Raw genomic sequence first — 20,617 nt, forward strand, 5'->3', positions numbered from 1 at the left:
TGAATAAGTATGTCTGGCTAGTTTTTTCGGCAGTAAAAAAAGGGTGTTTCTGTAAATATTGTACTGTATTTACTTCTGACCAAGCCGGACGAGGTTTCCATCAAAAATTAGGTCAGCTTGTTTTAGAGCCATATGTTAACTAGAAAAATGCACTGGAAGACTTTTCCAAACATCAGTCTAACTCTTACCATAGAGAAGCTGTTATTTGGGGAGAAAAATTTCTGGCGACACTGAGCAGGCAGAAAACTTCTATGGTGGAAATTCTGAAAACACAGAAAAGAGAAGAAATAGAGACAAACAGAAAACAACCCCGTATTATTGCTGAAACAATACTGATGTGTGGAAGATAGGGTATTGCTCTGCGTGGTGATGAAGACTCTGGAAATTCACCTTTGCTGAGCCTGTAAAAAAAAAATGGAAATTTCAGGACCTTGCTACGCTATCGGATGAAGGACGATCCAGTTATGAAAGATATCTTTGAGAGAAGTGCAGGCAATGCTCAGCATTGCAGCCCAAGAATTCAACATGAACTAATTGATATTTGTGGGTATCTAATAACCGAAAAAGTAGTTGAACAAGATAAATCTGACAATTTTTTTACCATTCATGCAGACGAGACTACAGATATATCAAGGCAGGAACAAATGGCTCTAGGGCTTCGATTTATGGACAGTGAAACGCTGCAGATTAGGGGAGAGTTCATCGGGTTTGCTGTTGTTGAGGACTTGCGTGGTGAAAGCCTTGGTCAGTTTATCCTAAGTCGATTTTAGAAACTTGGTCTCGACATGAAACTCTACACGGGACAAGGTTATGATGGAGCTCCAAACATGAGTGGACATTTGTCAGGGGCCCAGGCTTTTATTTCGAGCAGATATCCACTCGCGAAGTACGTTTACTGTATCGCTCACTCCCTAAACTTGGTCCTGACGGACTCGAGGAAAATAGCTGAACTCAAGCACTGTATGATGGTAATTCGTGAAACAGTTAATTTCTTCCACTTTAGTGCAAAGCAAAAATCTATCCTAAAAACTTATACTGCACTTAATCTTAAAGGCTTGTGCGAAACTAGGTGGGTCGAAAGACATGATGCTATTCAGATCTCAAAACAGTTGATTGTGAATATTTATAAGGCCCTAGAGGAGATAGAGACGGACGGAGACTCGGTAACGATGTCGAAAGCCAGAAGTCTGCTCAACAATATCCTGAGCTTGGACTACATAGTGACCCTCATTGTGATGGATTTTTTTCTTCGAAGCGCCACACCAGCAGCTAGTTTTAAAAAAAAGTCAACGCTACAAGCTTTGACATCTAAAAATTCATCTTGAATATCCCTTGAATGATTTTCCAAATTAAAAAAAAAGTCAAAGCTACTAGCTTTGACATCTAAAAATTCCTTCCATTCATCTTGAATATCTCTTGAATGATTTTCCAAATAAAAAAAAAAGTCAAATTAAAATTTTTAAGATTTTATAGATTAACGCACCAATCTTTACGCTAAAGTTTGACTCTTTCTCTTAACTCTACTTTTTAAAACAATAAAAAACTTTAGCATAAAGAGCGGGGCGTTGAGGAGGAAAAACTCCTGTCATATAAGGAGTAATTTCTGTTCGTTTTAAGTTTTAATGTTGCTCCTTACTATCAGTTAAAATAAAAACATGTTTTTTTATTAATTTCTGGACGTTTTTTAATTAATGCATGTTTTGATTTCTGCTCTCCGCACATAAATAATTAAAACGAAATTTGCATATAATTTTTTTTGGCTAAGTGACTTTCTCATATTTCTAATTGGAAGATATTGAGAAAAAAAGGAGAGAGGGAGGAGGCCTATTTGCCCTCCAATTTTTTTATTACTTAAAAAGGCAACTAGAACTTCTAATTTTTTTAGAACGTTTCATTTGTAAAAAATATACGTAACTTACGAATTCATTTACGTAACGTACTTCTATATTCGTATACTTTTATTGCGTATATGAGGGGTTTCACTCCCTCGTTAATGCCTCGCTTTTTACATTAAAGTTGAATTTTATCCCAATTTCTTAGGAATGACCCCTGAATCACAAGACCGTAGAATAAATAGTTGAAATTCCTAAAAATACTTTAGCGTAAAGAGCAAGGTCTTACGCGAAGGTAAACCACTGATATGCGTAATAATTTCTGTTCGTTTTAAGTTTTAATGCTGCTCCTAACTTTCAGTTGAAAAAACTCTTCACATTTATTTTTTCATTGTTTTTTGTAAATAATGCTAGAAAAGCCTGTGCCTCCTTCATTGAAATTCTCTTCCCCCATGATAAATTTTCTCCATGGAAAGATCCTCCCACGTAACCCCCCTCAATCCCCCCAAATTAAAAATCCCCCTGAAAACGTTTGTACACTTCCCAATGACCATTACTATATGTAAACCCAGGTCAAAGTTTGTAACTTCCAGCCCCTCCCACAGGGACTGTGGGGGAGGAAGCCGTCTCCAAAGACATAGTTATAAGGTATTTTGACTTTGGTAGAAAAAAGGCTATTTCAGAATTTTGATCTGGTGACTTTGGGAAAAAATGAGCGTGGGAGGGGGCCTAGGTGCCCTCCAGTTTTTTAGTCACTTAAAAAGGCACTAGAGCTTTTATTATCCGTTAGAACAAGCCCTCTTGCGACATTCTAGGACCACTGAGTCGATACGATCACCCCTGGGAAAAAAACAAAAAAAAAACAAATAACCACGCGTCCTGTCTTCAGACAAAAAAAATGCGAAATTCCACATTTTTGAAGATAGCTTGAAACCTGTATAACAGGGTTCTCTGATACGCTGAATTTGATGGTGTTATTTTCAGTCAGATTGTATGAATTTTAGGGGGTTTTTTCCCCTATTTTCTAGAATAAGGCAAATTTTCTCAGGCTCTTAACTTTTGATGGGTAAGAATAATCTTGATGAAAATTTATATATTTAAAATCAGCATTAAAATGCAATTCTTTTGATGTAACAATTGGTATTAAAATTCTTGGAATTTTTTTAGAGTTTTGGCTACTTTTGAGCCGGGTCGCTCCTTACTACATTTCGTTACCACGAACTGTTTGATAGGTATAAAATGCAGATTACGCAAGGCCAAACGCTAGATAGTTTACGCCGTAAAACATAGACTTAATTGTTAAGGAAGTTTTCTGTTTTAAAAATGGCTATCTCAAAATTTGTGTTGGATGGGTTTGGGGAAAAAAGGGCTAGGGGGGCTAGTTGCCCTCGGATGTCTTTTGACTCTAAAAAAAATGCACCAAAACTTTCGGTTTCCATTCAAGTGAGCCCTCTCTGAAGTTTCTACGAGAATCCCTCTCATAAGAACCACTTATACCCCCAGGGCATAACTCACAGCGCTTGCCCTTGGGCCCGGGGACTTTTATTGACACCGGATTTTTTCTTTTCTAGCTTTAAGCAATTTTTAACAAAACAGCTATCTCAAAATTTTTTGTTTGCGGATAAAAAGGTGTAGGGGAGAGCTAGTTGCCATCAGATCTCTTTTGGCTCTTAAGAAGGGAAATAGAACTTTCAATTTCCAATCAAATGAGCCTTGTCTGAAGTTCATACGAGCATCCATTAAATAACAAACGTCAAAAAAATATTAGGAATTGTAAAATCAAGGTAAATTAAGTAAATTAACATTTAATCATTAATATTAATATTAAATTAATATTAAAAATAAAATAACATTAAAATTAAGGTATAAACCCGTAATAAATGCCAGTTTTACTTTAAATTCTGGGTGGATTGTCTTTTAGTCAGAGAAGTGTTTTCAGAGGTATTTTGGAAGGTTGGGTTAAGTAGAAGGGATTTGAGGGCTTATTTGGATTGGAGGGGAAATGGATTTTTGATTGGGGGGAAAAGAAAGTATCAAGGGAGAAAAGGGGAGAAGGTAGAATCTATTGCTTGTCCTATGTTTGGATCTCAGGATGAAAGTTTAATACATTTTTTGTGTGAATGTGTCGAATTGAATGATTGGAGGCGAGAGATGTATGGTAAAGAAAAATTAAATGAGATATGGATCGTAGATAGAATGAAAGAGACAAATTTCCTGAGTATTAAAAGGATAACAAGATTTGTAAGGATTGCAGCGGCACATCGCGAGCGGTTTCTTTAAATAGTATTAATTTAATTTAGTTAATTTTTTGTTTGTTTGTTGTTCTGTAATTTTCCTATGGCCCACGGGCTTTTTCTGGAATAAATTATTATTATTATTTTATTATTATAAACCTCTTATGTATCTGAAAAATGAAATAAAACGTGGTATTTTTTACTGAAAATTGTTTTAGAGTTACTTTTTCCTTAGTTGGATCCTGCCCCCTCAAACGGTGTGTCCATTCAATGAAGAGAGCCTGCAATGATGAAAGCCCTTTAAAATTCAAATAATAAAAGATTCAAGAAGTCTAGTACCTTATGGTGGCGTAGTGGATATGGGCGGCTCTGCTGATCGGGAGTTTCTCGGTTCAATGCCGGCCGCCATAAGGAATAAAAGTCTGTCTAACTTTGCTATAATTTTTTTACACCTGTTTTTGTCATTTTCAAATACATGTTTCTAAATTGCTCAAGGTAGTTTTTGCTATGCAAATAGATAAAGAAAAGTTTCTCTGCCAAAGTTTTAGTTTTTGATTTTCGTTTCTTTGCATTTGGCCGATTTCCTTGCATTTGTTTTACAAATCAGGAAGTAGTGTGTTGTTACACACAAGAGTTTATTATTATTATCTACATCCATAATTTTGCATCAGTTGTTTTTGTTTTTGGCCTGTGGATACATCGAGAAGAAAATAATTTAAAGCCCCACTTTTAAGCTGATCAAGATCAAACTGTCCCGAGCAAGGAGAATAACAGAGAATGCTTTTGGAATTCTAAGTTCCAAATGGAGAGTTTTTAGATCCCCTATACTTTTAAAGCCAAGTACTGTCACTATCCTGATTAAAGCTGCATGTTGCTTGCGCAATTACCTCCTCACAGATGACATCACAAGTGGTGCCAGATCGTGTGCCACAGCAACACATGTAGACTCCAATGACCTCGAAAATGGATCTTAGAGGGCAGATCAACAGTTGGCAAATCAGATGGAAATTACCAACCGAATTACCTCTAATAGGGCTGATGAGGGGCAAAAAAGGTAACAAATCAGAGCTTTTAATTTGGACCGCATATAATGATCGGTTTTATTCTTCTCCTTCTCTAGAGGTCTTTTTTCAACCCTGGGCTTGTCACCAAGGCTGGTAGATATCTGTTGGTATGAAACTGGTATGGTCTTGTTCAACTAGTCCTGTCCCCAAGAGCCTTGAAGGTACTATGAAGGGCTAATTGCAGTACTACGGCAATGCTACTACACGAGTACATAACATAGACAAGCAGATCCCATGCGAAAAGACAATGATTTAAGTAATACACATGGCTCATTTCCTCAATGGAAAAAAGTTGGAGCCAATTTTCCCAAATCAGGTGAAAGTGACGGTGAAAAATAAAAAATAAGCCATTTGGTACCATAGAGGCACTAATCAGTACTACAAAAGTACTATAAAGGTACTTTATAGTTATTCAAACTCAAGTCTAGGGGTGAGGTCTGGAAGGGATAGCTGCCCCCCTCCCCCTGTACCATAGTAAGTAACAACCCTGTTCCCCCTAGCTGTAATGTTCTTGTATCTCCTTCCTCATATTCCGACAAATTTGTTCCTAAGGACTACTGTTACAAGTGCAAAATTTTCAAGGATTTTAGCTCAATTGCCTGAACAGAAAAATTAATCATAGAAATAGTAGCCCAGAAAATAGACAGTTTCTTGCAAAATTTTTAAAATACATCAAATCAGGTCTAGTATTCACCCAGTTAATTGATAAGCAATCACAATAACAGACAGGGAAACGAAAAATGAAGGAAGACAGATATATTTTCTATGTATTCTTGTATGTTTTTTCTTGGCAGAAATTTAGAAAACGCAAAACAGGATGGATCATTTGCATTTTCCCTTTGGCGTTGCTATAAAATAAACTAAGTTATTTGCTGATCTTTCTTATAAGTCACGGTTGCTGCGTAGTGTTCCAGATTAAGGACACACAAATGATTGGGCAAAACTGCGAATTTTAAATTTAGCTTGGACACTTCTTCTACTACTACTAACAAAACCAAGCCACCTGAGACCAACACAGCTATGCTCACTCCCCTCCATGCCAATCTACTTAAAGTATTCATTCCCTTAAATACAGGAAGTGTCAGATCATATGCCACTGCTGGCACGTATGCAGGGGGGGAGGCCTTCGGGCCCGGGCCTCCCCCCCACCAAAATGTTGTGAAATGTTTAATTTTTGCATGGTTTCTTGGGATTTCTGGCAAAAGTAGGACATTTATTAAGAATCATGTTTGAAGCATTTTTTTTGTGATTTTAAAGCATGCAATTATCCAGTCAAGTCACTGCCCAATTATTAACCCATTTTCTGTCTAAATTTTTTACCGTCTTTGAAGTAGGGGAGACTGGGGTTGGTTCAGACGCCGGGTGAATCTGGACAAGTGCTTCCCTTCCTACAGCGCCGTCTGCTAATTAAGAAAGAAACACTGTAGACCTGCCATCTAGTATTCTACTTGCGCATTTAGTTTTGTTACCCCACGTGCAGTCATTTTGGAAATATTTGAAAAAAACTGAAAAAACCAAGGTAAGGCGTTTAATATCTTCTTTACTTTTAGATTTAATTCAGCCTATATTAATAAACATTTAGCTTTCTTAATGCATGATACGTTTAACTTAGACTTTGTTAAGTTGTTTCGATTTTGGTTTTTGGCGCCATCTGTAAGTTATGAGGCGTAGGTGAGGTTTCGAGCTTTTTCTTTCAGGTGGGGTTGGCTCGGACAAATATAGTGGAGTGCATTCGGACATTGTCCGATTCAACCCCTCCCTCTCCTGCTTAGCGATTGTACTGTTAATTTTTTTTTTGTAAAGAGAGTTTGCTTTCCACAGCAAAATAGAATTATCCTTGATATTAGGGCGTTTATCCCCCCTTTCAGGATAAAGTACACCTTTTGATGGATCAATTTAGTAAACTACCGTTTTTAATGAAAATCAACGTTTTCGCAATAGAAGAACTACTCCCCACAGCACCCACATTGCACTGTTAACCCTAAAATTTCCCTTTCAGTTGGACATAATAGATTAATCACTGGTTCTAAGTCGCTATGAACAAAACTTGAGCTTAAAACGTGCTTTTGAGGCTTCAGTCTTCTTGCCCCCATCCGTGAAAAAAAACACCGAACTATTTTTCTAGTTCCTTTTTCTGGCTGAAAACGATTGGAGAATAGATCGATCAACAACAAATGTGCCTTAGAAGTTCTTATATACCCAATTTCCACTGGATCAGCGTTTTAAAATCGACGTTTTGCTTAAAATACTCGAAAGATTGGATACAATGGCACCCATAGTCCCGGGAGCAACAGCACTAAATTATGCCTTAATAGTCTTAAAGAGCTAACAACACATATTGAAATGAGATTTCTCCAGAATTTCTACGATTGCTTGTTTGATATACTAGCGGTCTGTAATTTCTATTCGAACAATCCCTGTGTCCCGGTCGTCATTTATATATCCCGCCTGTGCCCCCGGTGTCCCCGTTGTAGTTTTGTCCTCATGTCCCGGTCGTCATTTATATTCCCTGTGTCCCGGTCGTGATTTGTGTATGGGTGTCCCAGTCTGTAATTTCTCTTTGAGGTTCTCAGTCGTCATTTATATGAGATAGGAGATAGGGAATATAAATGACGACCGGAACACTCAAAGAGAAAGCGACCGGGACACAAGGAATGTTCAATTAGCAATCACCATCAACAAAGCACCGGGACACAAATGAAGACCGGGACACAGGGAATATAAATGAGGACAAGGACACACAAAGAGAAATTACAGACCGGAACAACGGGACGCAAATGACGACCGGGACAAAAATGACGACCGGGACATAGGGAATATAAATGACGACCGAGAAACTCAGAAAGAAAGCGACCGGGGCACAAGGAATGTTCGATTAGCAATGACCATCAACAAAGCATGACGTCAGTCGACAAACATGACGTCAGTCGACACATAAACATGACGTCACTCGACACACGCACACACACACACACACGCACACACACACACACACACACACAGACAACTTATTTATATATATATATATATATATATATATATATATATATATATATATATATATATATATATATATATATATATATATATATATATATATATATATATATATATATATATATATATATATATATATATATATATATATATCGCGCCACCCCAGCACCTAGTTGGTGGGGCGCTTCGCGCCCCCCCAAGCCCCCCGCGCGCGTAAGTCGCTACGCGCCATATTAGTTACGCGCTATTGTAGTTGTGTCCCTGTGTCCCACCTGTGAATATAGATAGATTTGACCAGAGTCATCGTTTTGCAATCGGACACACATATTTGTAGTTAATTTTAATATTTTTAGGTGTGCCCATAAATTATAATTTTTCAGCCAAGCATTCATTTCGTCTGCAGGAGTTAAACTACGTAAAAATTGCGAATATACAACATTCTTGGCTTTCCAATTGTCTGTGCATATACAAAGCCGTATGCACTAATAATGACGTCATATGCAAACGCTCTTTTTACAAACAAACAAACATGCATACACACAACTCGTTTTTATATAGATAGATAGATAGATACAATACAAATTAACTGCGTAAAACTTGCGAATATACAACATTCTTCGCTGTCCAATTGTCGCTGTATATAAATAGATTGTCAGGTTTACCGACCCTCGAACATGCAACGTACAATTGTCCATGGGAAAAACAATCAGTATTAAGATCTATACCACATTTTTCTAATGATTGACCTTGAGCTTTGTTAATGGTGATTGTAAATGCTAATCAAATTGGGAATTGCAATCTTTTAAATTGAAAAGGCAGATCCGTTGGAATCATGGGAATGCGAGGAATAAGAACAGCCTCACCCTCAAAAGGCCCTGTCAATATTGTGGCCTCTATTACGTTTTCCATTGTTTTTTTTTACGGCAAGTCGCGCGCCATTGCAAAGCTTTGGTGGGTTGATATTTCTTAAAAGTATTATTGGTACGCCTATTTTTAGTTGTAGCACGTTTGGTGGAAACCCTGAAAGATCTATGGAATTTAAAAATTCAGATGGATAATTAACCGCTTCATTTGGTTCCAAAACTGTGTCGATTGACTTGCAAAGGACTGCCTGGTCTCGAATCTTGGTCAAAACAATATTGTTGATTTCGTGGACGTCTATATTTTTGGGTGCGAGAATCGCTCTTTCACTTAGCCATTTATTATTTTTATAATTTTTTAGAATATTCGGAAATACTTTTTCAATCAATTCATTTTTGGACGTCACTAAATTAGAGAAATCAGCAGGTAGTTATATACGTCCTGAAATTGAGCCTATCGTATCATAAATGTCTTTTTGTTCCGACGTTAACTTGGAAATGTTATTTTGTACATACGACAATAGATCACTCGTACTGTAACTTTGTTCACGATCCAATTCTACACATGTCGAAACAGCTGCGATACGGTTGGGTGAAGGCATTCCCAAATCCTGAAGAGGTTTGTTTGCCCTACGTACGCACAAATCTTCTATAATAACTAAAGTGTAGTTATAAATTTCTGATGTAAAATCAAAATTCATATCTGACGTCTCTAACTGTTTTCGATGGAGTATATCTTCGGACATTTTTCCCATAACTCTGTAGGAGCTGATGGAGAGCAAGTGCACGAATTTGACTTGGAGCTTGGCATGCACTACGGTAAGTGTCATGTATAGTACCGTTTACAGTTCTCAAATACTCAAAGGATGTCGGACCGGGTACATTCACCAAAAGTAGGCGTAGAAAGAAGCATTCAGGTTGATTGGGGTGAACGGTGTAGAGTCTTCCTATCGTGGTATCTTTGAAGATGGTAGGTTGGCCGTAAACCCACTGGTTATCTACTTCGATGGTGGTACCGTTGCCATTGTAGGTTCTTCAGTCATTTTACAATTAGAAATTTCTCTTTCAACGGTCTTCTTACAATTAAAAATTTGTCTTTGAACGATATTCTTAAATACCTGTGTCCTGGTCGTCATTTATATTCCCTGTGTCCCGGTCGTCATTTGTGTCCTGGTATCCCAGTCTGTAATTTCTCTTTGAGTGTCCCGGTCGTTATTTATATTCCCTCTGTCCCGGTCGTCATTTGTGTCCCGGTCTGTAATTTCTCTTTGAGTGTTTTTTCTTTTTAGTATTTTTTTGTTTTTTACATTTTTTCTTTTTTCAGTTTTCTTTTTCTTCTTTATTTTTTAGCTTCACTATGAAATACATATCGCCGAACCTTTGTTTTTTTAACTAAAATCTGGTAGGCATTGATGACCTTATCCAAGTCAAAATCCCAAACCCAATCATCATCGCTATCATTTTCAGTTTTGATATGTTTTGACTCTCGCTGTCCAGGTAGATCTTCATCTAACTGCGCGGTTTTGCGTTCTTTAGTCTCAAGCCTGTTTCCTTGCTGTTCTTTTGATTCCTCGGCACGCTTTCTTTTCTGTCTTTCTCTATCAGCAGCAAGTTTTTTGGCATAGACTCTTTGAGCATCTTCATCGGCTTTTGCCATTGTAAGTTCATCAGTCATTTTAAACTTAAACATTAATAGATTTCTACGTGAACATATATGTCTTAAATATCTTTAATGACGTCACCGTCATAGCAAAAATGACGACAACTAACTTCATGACGTCAGCCGACACAGAAACATGACGTCACCTGATCCACAGACAGACAGACAACTTATTTTTATATATATAGATATATATATATATATATATATATATATATATATATATATATATATATATATATATGTGTGTGTTTTTAATTACGTAAAACTTACAAATATACAACATTCTTCGCTGTCCCATTGTCTGTACATATAAATAGATTGTCAGGTTTACCGATTCTTGAACATGCAACATATAATTGTGCATGGGAAAAACAATCTGTATTCAGATCTGTACCTCATTATTCTTATGATTGACCTTGAGCTTTGTTGATGGTGATTGCTAATCAAACATTCCCTGCGTCCCCATCGTCATTTATATATATCCCCTGTGCCCCCCGGCGTCCCCGTTTGTAATTGTGTCCCTGTGTCCCAGTCGTTATTTATAGTCGACAAACATGACGTCAGTCGCCACACAAACATGACGTCAGTTGACACACACGTCCCATTCATCAATTGTGTCCTGGTGTCCCAGTCTGAAATTAATTTCTAGTTCTCTGCATAGCCTAGTTGCTTCCAGAAACAGCTGATGAATCCTTCCCTCGGCACTATTTCGGATTTCTTGGAACATTTCTGTTACACTTTCGACGCACTGAATGCACATAACCATATCTATGTTTTCAAACTGCAGCAGCTTTAATAGATTCAATGTACACCCAAGAAAAAAAATCCATCACAATGAGGGTCATTATCTAGTCCAAGCTCAGAATATTGTTGAGCAGACTTTTTGCTTTCGATATCGTTACCGAGTCCCCGTCCGTCTCTATCTCCTCTAGGGCCTTATAGATAGGCACAATCAACTGTTTTGAGATCTGAATAGCATCAACTCTTTCGACCCACCTAGTTTTGCACAAGCCTTTAAGATTAAGTACAGTATAAGTTTTTAGGATAGCACTTCGCTTTGCACTAAAGTGGAAGAAATTAACTGTTTCACGAATTACCATCATACAGTGCTTGAGTTCAGCTATTTTCCTCGAGTCCGTCAGGACCAAGTTTAGGGAGTGAGCGATACAGTAAACGTACTTCGCGAGCAGATATCTGCTCGAAATAAAAGCCTGGGCCCCTGACAAATGTCCACTCATGTTTGGAGCTCCATCATAACCTTGTCCCCTGCAGAGATTTATGTCGAGACCAAGTTTCTAAAATCGACTTAGGATAAACTGACCAAGGCTTTCACCGCGCAATTCCTCAACAATAGCAAACCCGATGAACTCTTCCCTAATCTGCAGCGTTTCATTGTCCAAAAATCAAAGTCCTAGAGCCATTTGTTCCTGCCTTGATATATCTGTAGTCTCGTCTGCATGAATGGTAAAAAATTGTCAGATTTATCTTGGTCAACTGTTTTTTCGGTTATTAGCTGCCCACAAATATCAATTAATTCATTCTGGATTCTTGGGCTGCAATACTGAGCATTGCCTGCACTTCTCTCAAAGATATCTTTCATAACTGGACCGTCCTTCATCCGATATTGTAGCAAGGTCCTGAAATTTCCATCTTTTTTTACAGGCTTAGCAAAGGTGAATTTCCCAGAGTCTTCATCACCACGCAGAGCAATACTCTATCTTCCACACATCAGTATTGTTTCAGCAATAAGACGGGGTTGTTTTCTGTTTGTCTCTATGTCTTCTCTTTTCTGTGTATTCAGAACTTCCACGATAGAGGTTTTCTGCCTGCTCAGTGTCGCCAGAAATTTTTCTCCCCAAATAACAGCTTCTCTATGGTAAGAGTTAGACTGATGTTTGGAAAAGTCTTCCAGTGCATTTTTCCAGTTAACATATGGCTCTAAAACAAGCTGACCTAATTTTTGATGGAAACCTCGTCCGGCTTGGTCAGAAGCAAATACAGTACAATATTTACAGAAACACCCTTTTTTTACTGCCGAAAAAACTAGCCAGACATACTTATTCATCCAGCTAATCTGAAACTTCCTTGTTTTCGTTCCTACGACTTGAACCGGGCATGGATGGTTATAGTTGGGTTTAAAAGGCCTTTTGAGTAAATTGTACTTTGTTTCATCGGAAAGCAAGCCTCTTCTATCAAAGAAACTTCCTAGTTTCATTTACAAACTGAACTTTATATCAGTGATGATTTACATCACTTAAGCATTTGCTGATATTTGCTGAGCTGAAGTCCTAAGTTTGGTTCTAAAGGGTACTTTTCGTGAGGTGGAGAAGAAGACTCATTACCGACGGCAGTATTCACATCTCTATTGCCATCTCTTTCTGATTCGACATTACTAGTTCGTCTTTTTTGCTCCAAAGTTCGAGAACACTCTGCTGCTTTTTCGACATTTTCACATTTGGTAACGACCTGTAAATAAGGAACCATTGGTGGCAACAGCAATAGAAAATCGAAACAAAAAAAATTAAGCATGTTTGGTGAAAATATATAGATCCTAGAATATTCACTTTACGGTGATTCTAACACTGTCAAATTTATTAAGCTTAATGGCAGCCGTTAAAAGTTAGTAGAACGTGTAAACTTTTATTATTTCATAAAAAAAATCTCCCTGTCCAAGCAAAATCGACCTGATCTTAGTAGAAACTGCACTGTCTAATTCTGTACTACTAACATTCTCTAAAAAAATTTCCAAGTCCCTAACTAAGAAATGCAAAATCTCTTATGTTACATGGTTTATTATTTTTATTTTTTTTTTGCTAGTATATCAAACAAGCAATCGTAGAAATTCTGGAGAAATCTCATTTCAATATGTGTTGTTAGCTCTTTAAGACTATTAAGGCATAATTTAGGGCTGTTGCTCCCGGGACTATGGGTGCCATTGTATCCGATTTTCGAGTATTTTAAACAAAATGGCGATTTTCAAACGCTGATCCAGTGGAAATTGGGTATATAACGACTTCTAAGACACATTTGTTGTTGGTCGATCTGTTCTCCAAGCGGTTTCAGCCAGAAAAAGGAACTAGAAAAATAGTTCGGTGTTTCTTTTCACGGATGGGGGCAAGAAGACTGAAGCCTCAAAAGCACGTTTTAAGCTCAAGTTTTGTTCATAGCGACTTGGAACCAGTGATTAATCTATTATGTCCAACTGAAAGGGAAATTTTAGGGTTAACAGTGCAATGTGGGTGCTGTGGGGGGTAGTTCTTCTATTGCGAAAACGTTGATTTTAATTAAAAACGATAGTTTCCAAAATTGATCCATTAAAAGGTGTACTTTATCCTGAAAGGACAAACGCCCTAATATCAAGGATAATTCTATTTTGCTTTGGAAAGCAAACTCTCTTTACAAAAAAAAATTAACAGTACAATCGCTAAGCAGGAGAGGGAGGGGTTGAATCGGACAATGTCCGAATGCACCCCACTATAGTCGTCCGAGCCAACCCCACCTGAAAGAAAAAGCCTGAAACCTCACCTACGCCTCATAACTTACAGACGGCGCCAAAAACCGAAATCGAAACAACTTAACAAAGTCTAAGTTAAACATGTCATGCATTAAGAAAGCTAAATGTTTATTAATATAGGCTGAAGTAAATATCAAAGTAAAACAGATATTACATGCCTTACCTTGGTTTTTTCAGTTTTTTTTTCAAATATTTCCAAAATGATTGCACGTGGGGTAACAAAACTACATGCGCAAGTAGAGTGCTAGATGGCAGGTCTACAGTGTTTCTTTCTTAATTAGCAGACGGCGCTGTAGGAAGGGAAGCGCTTGTCCAGATTCACCCCGCGTCCGAACCAACCCCAGTCTCCCCTACTTCAAAGACAGTAAAAAGTTAAAAAAAATGGGTTAATAATTCGGCAGTGACTTGACTGGATAATTGCATGATGTAAAATCACAAAAAAATGCTTCAAACATTATACTTAATAAATGTCCTACTTTTGCCAGAAATCCCAAGAAACCATGCGGAAATGAAACATTTCACAAAATTTCGGGGGGGGGAGGCCCGGGCCCGAAGACCCCCCCTGCATACGTGCCAGCAGTGGCATATGATCTGACACTTCCTGTATTTAAGGGAATGAATACTTTAAGTAGATTGGCATGGAGGGGAGTGAGCATAGCTGTGTTGGTCTCAGGTGGCTTGGTTTTGTTAGTAGTAGTAGAAGAAGTGTCCAAGCTAAATTTAAAATTCGCAGTTTTGCCCAATCATTTGTTTGTCCTTAATCTGGAACACTACGCAGCAACCGTGACTTGTAAGAAAGATCAGCAAATAACTTAGTTTATTTTATAGCAACGCCAAAGGGAAAAGGCAAATGATCCATACTTTTTTGCGTTTTCTAAATTTCTGCCAAGAAAAAACATACAAGGATACATAGAAAATATATTTGTCTTCCTTCATTTTTCGTTTCCCTATCTGTTATTGTGATTGCTTATCAATTAACTGGGTGAATACTAGACCTGATTTGATGTATTTTAAAAATTTTGCAAGAAACTGTCTATTTTCTGGGCTACTATTTCTATGATTAATTTTTCTGTTCAGGCAATTGAGCTAAAATCCTTGAAAATTTTGCACTTGTAACAGTAGTCCTTAGGAACAAATTTGTCAGAATATGAGGAAGGAGATACAAGAACATTACAGCTAGGGGGAACAGGGTTGTTACTTGCTATGGTACAGGGGGAGGGGGACAGCTGTCCCTTCCAGACCTCACCCCCAGACTTCAGTTTGAATAACTATAAAGTACCTTTATAGTACTTTTGTAGTACTAATTATTGCCTTTATGGTACCAAATGGCTTATTTTTTAGTTTTCACCGTCACTTTCACCTGATTTGGAAAAATTGGCTTCAACTTTGTTCCATTGAGGAAATGAGCCATATGTATTACTTAAATCATTGTCTTTTCGCACGTGTAGTAACATTGCCGTAGTGCTGCAACCAGCCCCTCATTGTAGCTTAAAGGTTCATGGGGACAAGATAGTTGAACAAGACCATACCAGCTTCATGCCAACAGATATCTACCAGCCTTGGTGACAAGGCCAGCGTTGAAAAAAGCCCTTCAGAGAAGGAGAAAAACAGAACCGATCATTATATGCGCTCCAAATTAACAGCTCTGATTTGTTACCTTTTTTGCCCCTCACCAGCCCTATTAAAGGTAATTCGGTTGGTAATTTCCCTCAGATTTGCCAACTGTTGATCTGCCCTCTAAGATCCATTTTCCAGGTCATTGGAGTCTACATGTGTTGCTGTGGCATTTGTGATGTCATCTGTGAGGAGGTAATTGCGCAAGCAACATGCAGCTTTAATCAGTGTAGTGACAGTACTTGGCTTTAAAAGTATAGGGGATCTAAAAACTCTCCATTTGGAACTTAGAATTCCAAAAGCATTCTCTGTTATTCTCCTTGCTCGGGACAGTTTGTTCCTGATCAGCTTAAAAGTGGGCCTTTAAATTATTTTCTTCTCGATGTATCCACAGGCCAAAAACAAAAACAACTGATGCAAAATTATGGATGTAGATAATAATAATAAACTCTTGTGTGTAACAACACACTACTTCCTGATTTGTAAAACAAATGCAAGGAAATCGGCCAAATGCAAAGAAACGAAAATCAAAAACTAAAACTTTGGCAGAGAAACTTTTCTTTATCTATTTGCATAGCAAAAACTACCTTGAGCAATTTAGAAACATGTATTTGAAAATGACAAAAACAGGTGTAAAAAAATTATAGCAAAGTTAGACGGACGTTTATTCCTTATGGCGGCCGGGATTAAACCGAGAAACTCCCGATCAGCAGAGCCGCCCATATCCACTACGCCACCATAAGGTACTAGACTTCTTGATTCTTTTATTATTTGAATTTCAAAGGGCTTTCATCATTGCCTGCTCTCTTCATTGAATGGACACACCGTTTGAGGGGGCAGGGTCCAACTAAGGAAAAAGTAACTCTAAAACAATTTTCAGTAAAAAATACCACGTTTTATTTCATTTTTCAGATACATAAGAGGTTTATAATAATAAAATAATAATAATAATTTATTCCAGAAAAAGCCCGTGGGCCATAGGAAAATTACAGAACAACAAACAAACAACAAATTAACTAAATTAAATTAATACTATTTAAAGAAACCGCTCCCGATGTGCCGCTGCAATCCTTACAAATCTTGCTATCCTTTTAATACTCAGGAAATTTGTCTCTTTCATTCTATCTACGATCCATATCTCATTTAATTTTTCTTTACCATACATCTCTCGCCTCCAATCATTCAATTCGACACATTCACACAAAAAATGTATTAAACTTTCATCCTGAGATCCAAACATAGGACAAGCAATAGATTCTACTTTCTCCCCTTTTCTCCCTTGATACTTTCTTTTCTCCCCAATCAAAAATCCATTTCCCCTCCAATCCAAATAAGCCCTCAAATCCCCTCTACTTAACCCAACCTTCCAAAATACCTCTGAAAACACTTCTCTGACTAAAATACAATCCACCCAGAATTTAAAGTAAAACTGACATTTATTACGGGTTATACCTTAATTTTAATGTTATTTTATTTTTAATATTAATTTAATATTAATATTAATGATTAAATGTTAATTTACTTAATTTACCTTGATTTTACAATTCCTAATGTTTTTTGACGTTTGTTATTTAATGGATGCTCGTATAAACTTCAGACAAGGCTCATTTGATTGGAAATTGAAAGTTCTATTTCCCTTCTTAAGAGCCAAAAGAGATCTGATGGCAACTAGCTGTCCCCTACGCCTTTTTATCCCCAAACAAAAAATTTTGAGATAGCTGTTTTGTTAAAAATTGCTTAAAGTTAGATAAGAAAAATTCCGGTGTCAATAAAAGTCCCTGGGCCCGAGGGCAGGCGCTGTGAGTTATGCCCTGGGGGTATAAGTGGTTCTTATGAAAGGGATTCTCATAGAAACTTCAGAGAGGGCTCACTTGAATGGAAACCGAAAGTTTTGGTGCATTTTTTTTAAAGTCAAAAGACATCCGAGGGCAACTAGCCCCCCTAGCCCTTTTTTCCCCAAACCCATCCAACACAAATTTTGAGATAGCCATTTTTAAAACAGAAAACTTCCTTAACAATTAAGTCTATGTTTTACGGCGTAAACTATCTAGCGTTTGGCCTTGCGTAATCTGCATTTTATACCTATCAAACAGTTCGTGGTAACGAAATGTAGTAAGGAGCGACCCGGCTCAAAAATAGCCAAAACTCTAAAAAAATTCTAAGAATTTGAATTCCAATTGTTACATCAAAAGAATTGCATTTTAATGCTGATTTTAAATATATAAATTTTCATCAAGATTAGTCTTACCCATCAAAAGTTAAGAGCCTGAGAAAATTTGCCTTATCCTAGAAAATAGGGGAAAAAAACCCCTAAAATTCATACAATCTTACCGAAAATAACACCATCAAATCCAGCGTATCAGAGAACCCTGTTATACAGGTTTCAAGCTATCTTCAAAAATGTGGAATTTCGCTTTTTTTTTTTTTTTTTTTTTTTTGTCTGAAGACAGGATGCGTGGTTATTTGTTTTTTGTGTTTTTTTTTGTTTTTTTTCCAGGGGTGATCGTATCGACTCAGTGGTCCTAGAATGTCGCAAGAGGGCTTGTTCTAACGGAAATTAAAAGTTCTAGTGCCTTTTTAAGTGACTAAAAACTGGAGGGCACCTAGGCCCCCTCCCACGCTCATTTTTTCCCAAAGTCACCAGATCAAAATTCTGAAATAGCCTTTTTTCTACCATAGTCAAAAAACCTAATAATTATGTCTTTGGAGACGGCTTCCTCCACCACAGTCCCTGTGGGAGGGGCTGGAAGTTACAAACTTTGACCTGTGTTTACATATAGTAATGGTCATTGGGAAGTGTACAAACGTTTTCAGGGGGATTTTTAATTTGGGGGGATTGAGGGGGGTTACGTGGGAGGATCTTTCCATGGAGAAAATTTATCATGGGGGAAGAGAATTTCAATGAAGGAGGCACAGGATTTTCTAGCATTATTTACAAAAAACAATGAAAAAATAAATGTGAAGAGTTTTTTCAACTGAAAGTTAGGAGCAGCATTAAAACTTAAAACGAACAGAAATTATTACGCATATCAGTAGTTTACCTTTGCGTAAGACCTTGTTCTTTACGCTAAAGTATTTTTAGGAATTTCAACTATTTATTCTACGGTCTTGTGATTCAGGGGTCATTCTTAAGAAATTGGGATAAAATTCAACTTTAATGTAAAAAGCGAGGCATTAACGAGGGAGTGAACCTCCTCATATACGCAATAAAAGTATACGAATATAGAAGTACGTTACGTAAATGAATTCGTAAGTTACGTATATTTTTTACAAATGAAAACGTTCTAGAAAAATTAAAAGTTCTAGTTGCCTTTTTAAGTAATAAAAAAATTGGAGGGCAAATAGGCCTCCTCTCTCTCTCCTTTTTTCTCAATATCTTGCAATTAGAAATATGAGAAAGTCACTTAGCCAAATAAAATTCTATGCAAATTTCGTTTTAATTATTTATGTGCGGAGAGCAGAAATCAAAACATGCATTAATTAAAAAACGTCCAAAAATTAAATAAGAAAACATGTTTTTTTTAACTAAAAGTAAGGAACGACATTAAAACTTAAAACGGACAGAAATTACTCCTTACATGACAGGATCTTTGCTTTTCCTCCTCATCTGCCCGCTCTTTACGCTAAAGTTTTTTATTGTTTTTAAAGGTAGAGTTAAGAGAAAGAGTCAACTTTAGCGTAAAGATTGGTGCGTTAATCTATAAAATCTTAAAAATTTTAATTTGACTTTTTTTATTTTTATTTGGAAAATCATTCAAGAGATATTCAAGATGAATGGAAGGAATTTTTAGATGTCAAAGCTAGTAGCTTTGACCTTTTTTTTTAATTTGGAAAATCATTCAAGGGATATTCAAGATGAATTTTTAGATGTCAAAGCTTGTAGCTTTGACTTTTTTTTTAAAACTAGCTGTTGGTGTGGCGCTTCGAAGAAAAAAATCCATCACAATGAGGGTCACTATGTAGTCCAAGCTCAGGATATTGTTGAGCAGACTTCTGGCTTTCGACATCGTTACCGAGTCTCCGTCCGTCTCTATCTCCTCTAGGGCCTTATAAATAGTCACAATCAACTGTCTTGAGATCTGAATAGCATGATATCAAGCACTTTATGATGGTAATTCGTGAAACAGTTAATTTCTTCTTAGCATTGCCTGCACTTCCCTCAAAGATATCTTTCATAACTGGATCGTCCTTCATCCAATAGCGTAGCAAGGTCCTGAAATTTCCATTTTTTTTTACAGGCTCAGCAAAGATGAATTTCCCACGAACTATTGGTGGCAACAGCAACGGAAAATCGAAACAAAAAAAAATTAAGCATGTTTGGTGATAAAATATAGATCCTCAATCTCATTTCAAATAGAATCTCATTTCAATATGTGTTGTTAGCTTTTTAAGAGTATTAAGGCATAATTTAGGGCCGTTGCTCCCGGGACTATGGGTGCCGTTGTATACAATTTTTCGAGTATTTTAAACAAAATGGCGATTTTAAAAAGCTGATCTAGTGGAAAATTGGGTATATAACAACTTCTAAGGCACATTTGCTGTTGGTCGATCTGTTCTCCAGTCGTTTTTAGCCAGAAAAAGAAACTAGAAAAAGAGTTTGGTGTTTGTTTTCACGGATGGGGGCAAGAAGACTGAAGCCTCAAAAGCACGTTTTAGGCTCAAGTTTTGTTCATAGTGACTTAGAACCAGTGATTAATCTATTATGTTCACCTGAAAGGGAAATTTTAGGGTTAACAGTGCATTGCGGGTGCTGTGAGGGGTAGTTCTTCTATTGCGAAAACGTTGATTTTCAAAAACTTTGAAAAAGTTTGTTCAAAGTTTGGGCAGATCTTGGCAAAT

At 37.1% G+C, this 20,617-nt stretch overlaps 1 protein-coding gene across 1 annotated transcript; it reads left to right on the forward strand.

Annotated features, from left to right (window-relative positions):
* The first annotated feature begins 785 nt into the window (after positions 1-785).
* LOC136032487 (52 kDa repressor of the inhibitor of the protein kinase-like) lies at positions 786-1,325 on the forward strand. Its single transcript, XM_065712798.1, has one exon. It carries the CDS (start codon positions 786-788, stop codon positions 1,323-1,325), a length of 540 nt encoding a protein of 179 aa, XP_065568870.1.
* Positions 1,326-20,617: the final 19,292 nt, after the last annotated feature.

Source organism: Artemia franciscana, chromosome 10, assembly GCF_032884065.1.
Source record: "Artemia franciscana chromosome 10, ASM3288406v1, whole genome shotgun sequence".
In the NCBI taxonomy this organism is placed as follows: domain Eukaryota; kingdom Metazoa; phylum Arthropoda; class Branchiopoda; order Anostraca; family Artemiidae; genus Artemia; species Artemia franciscana.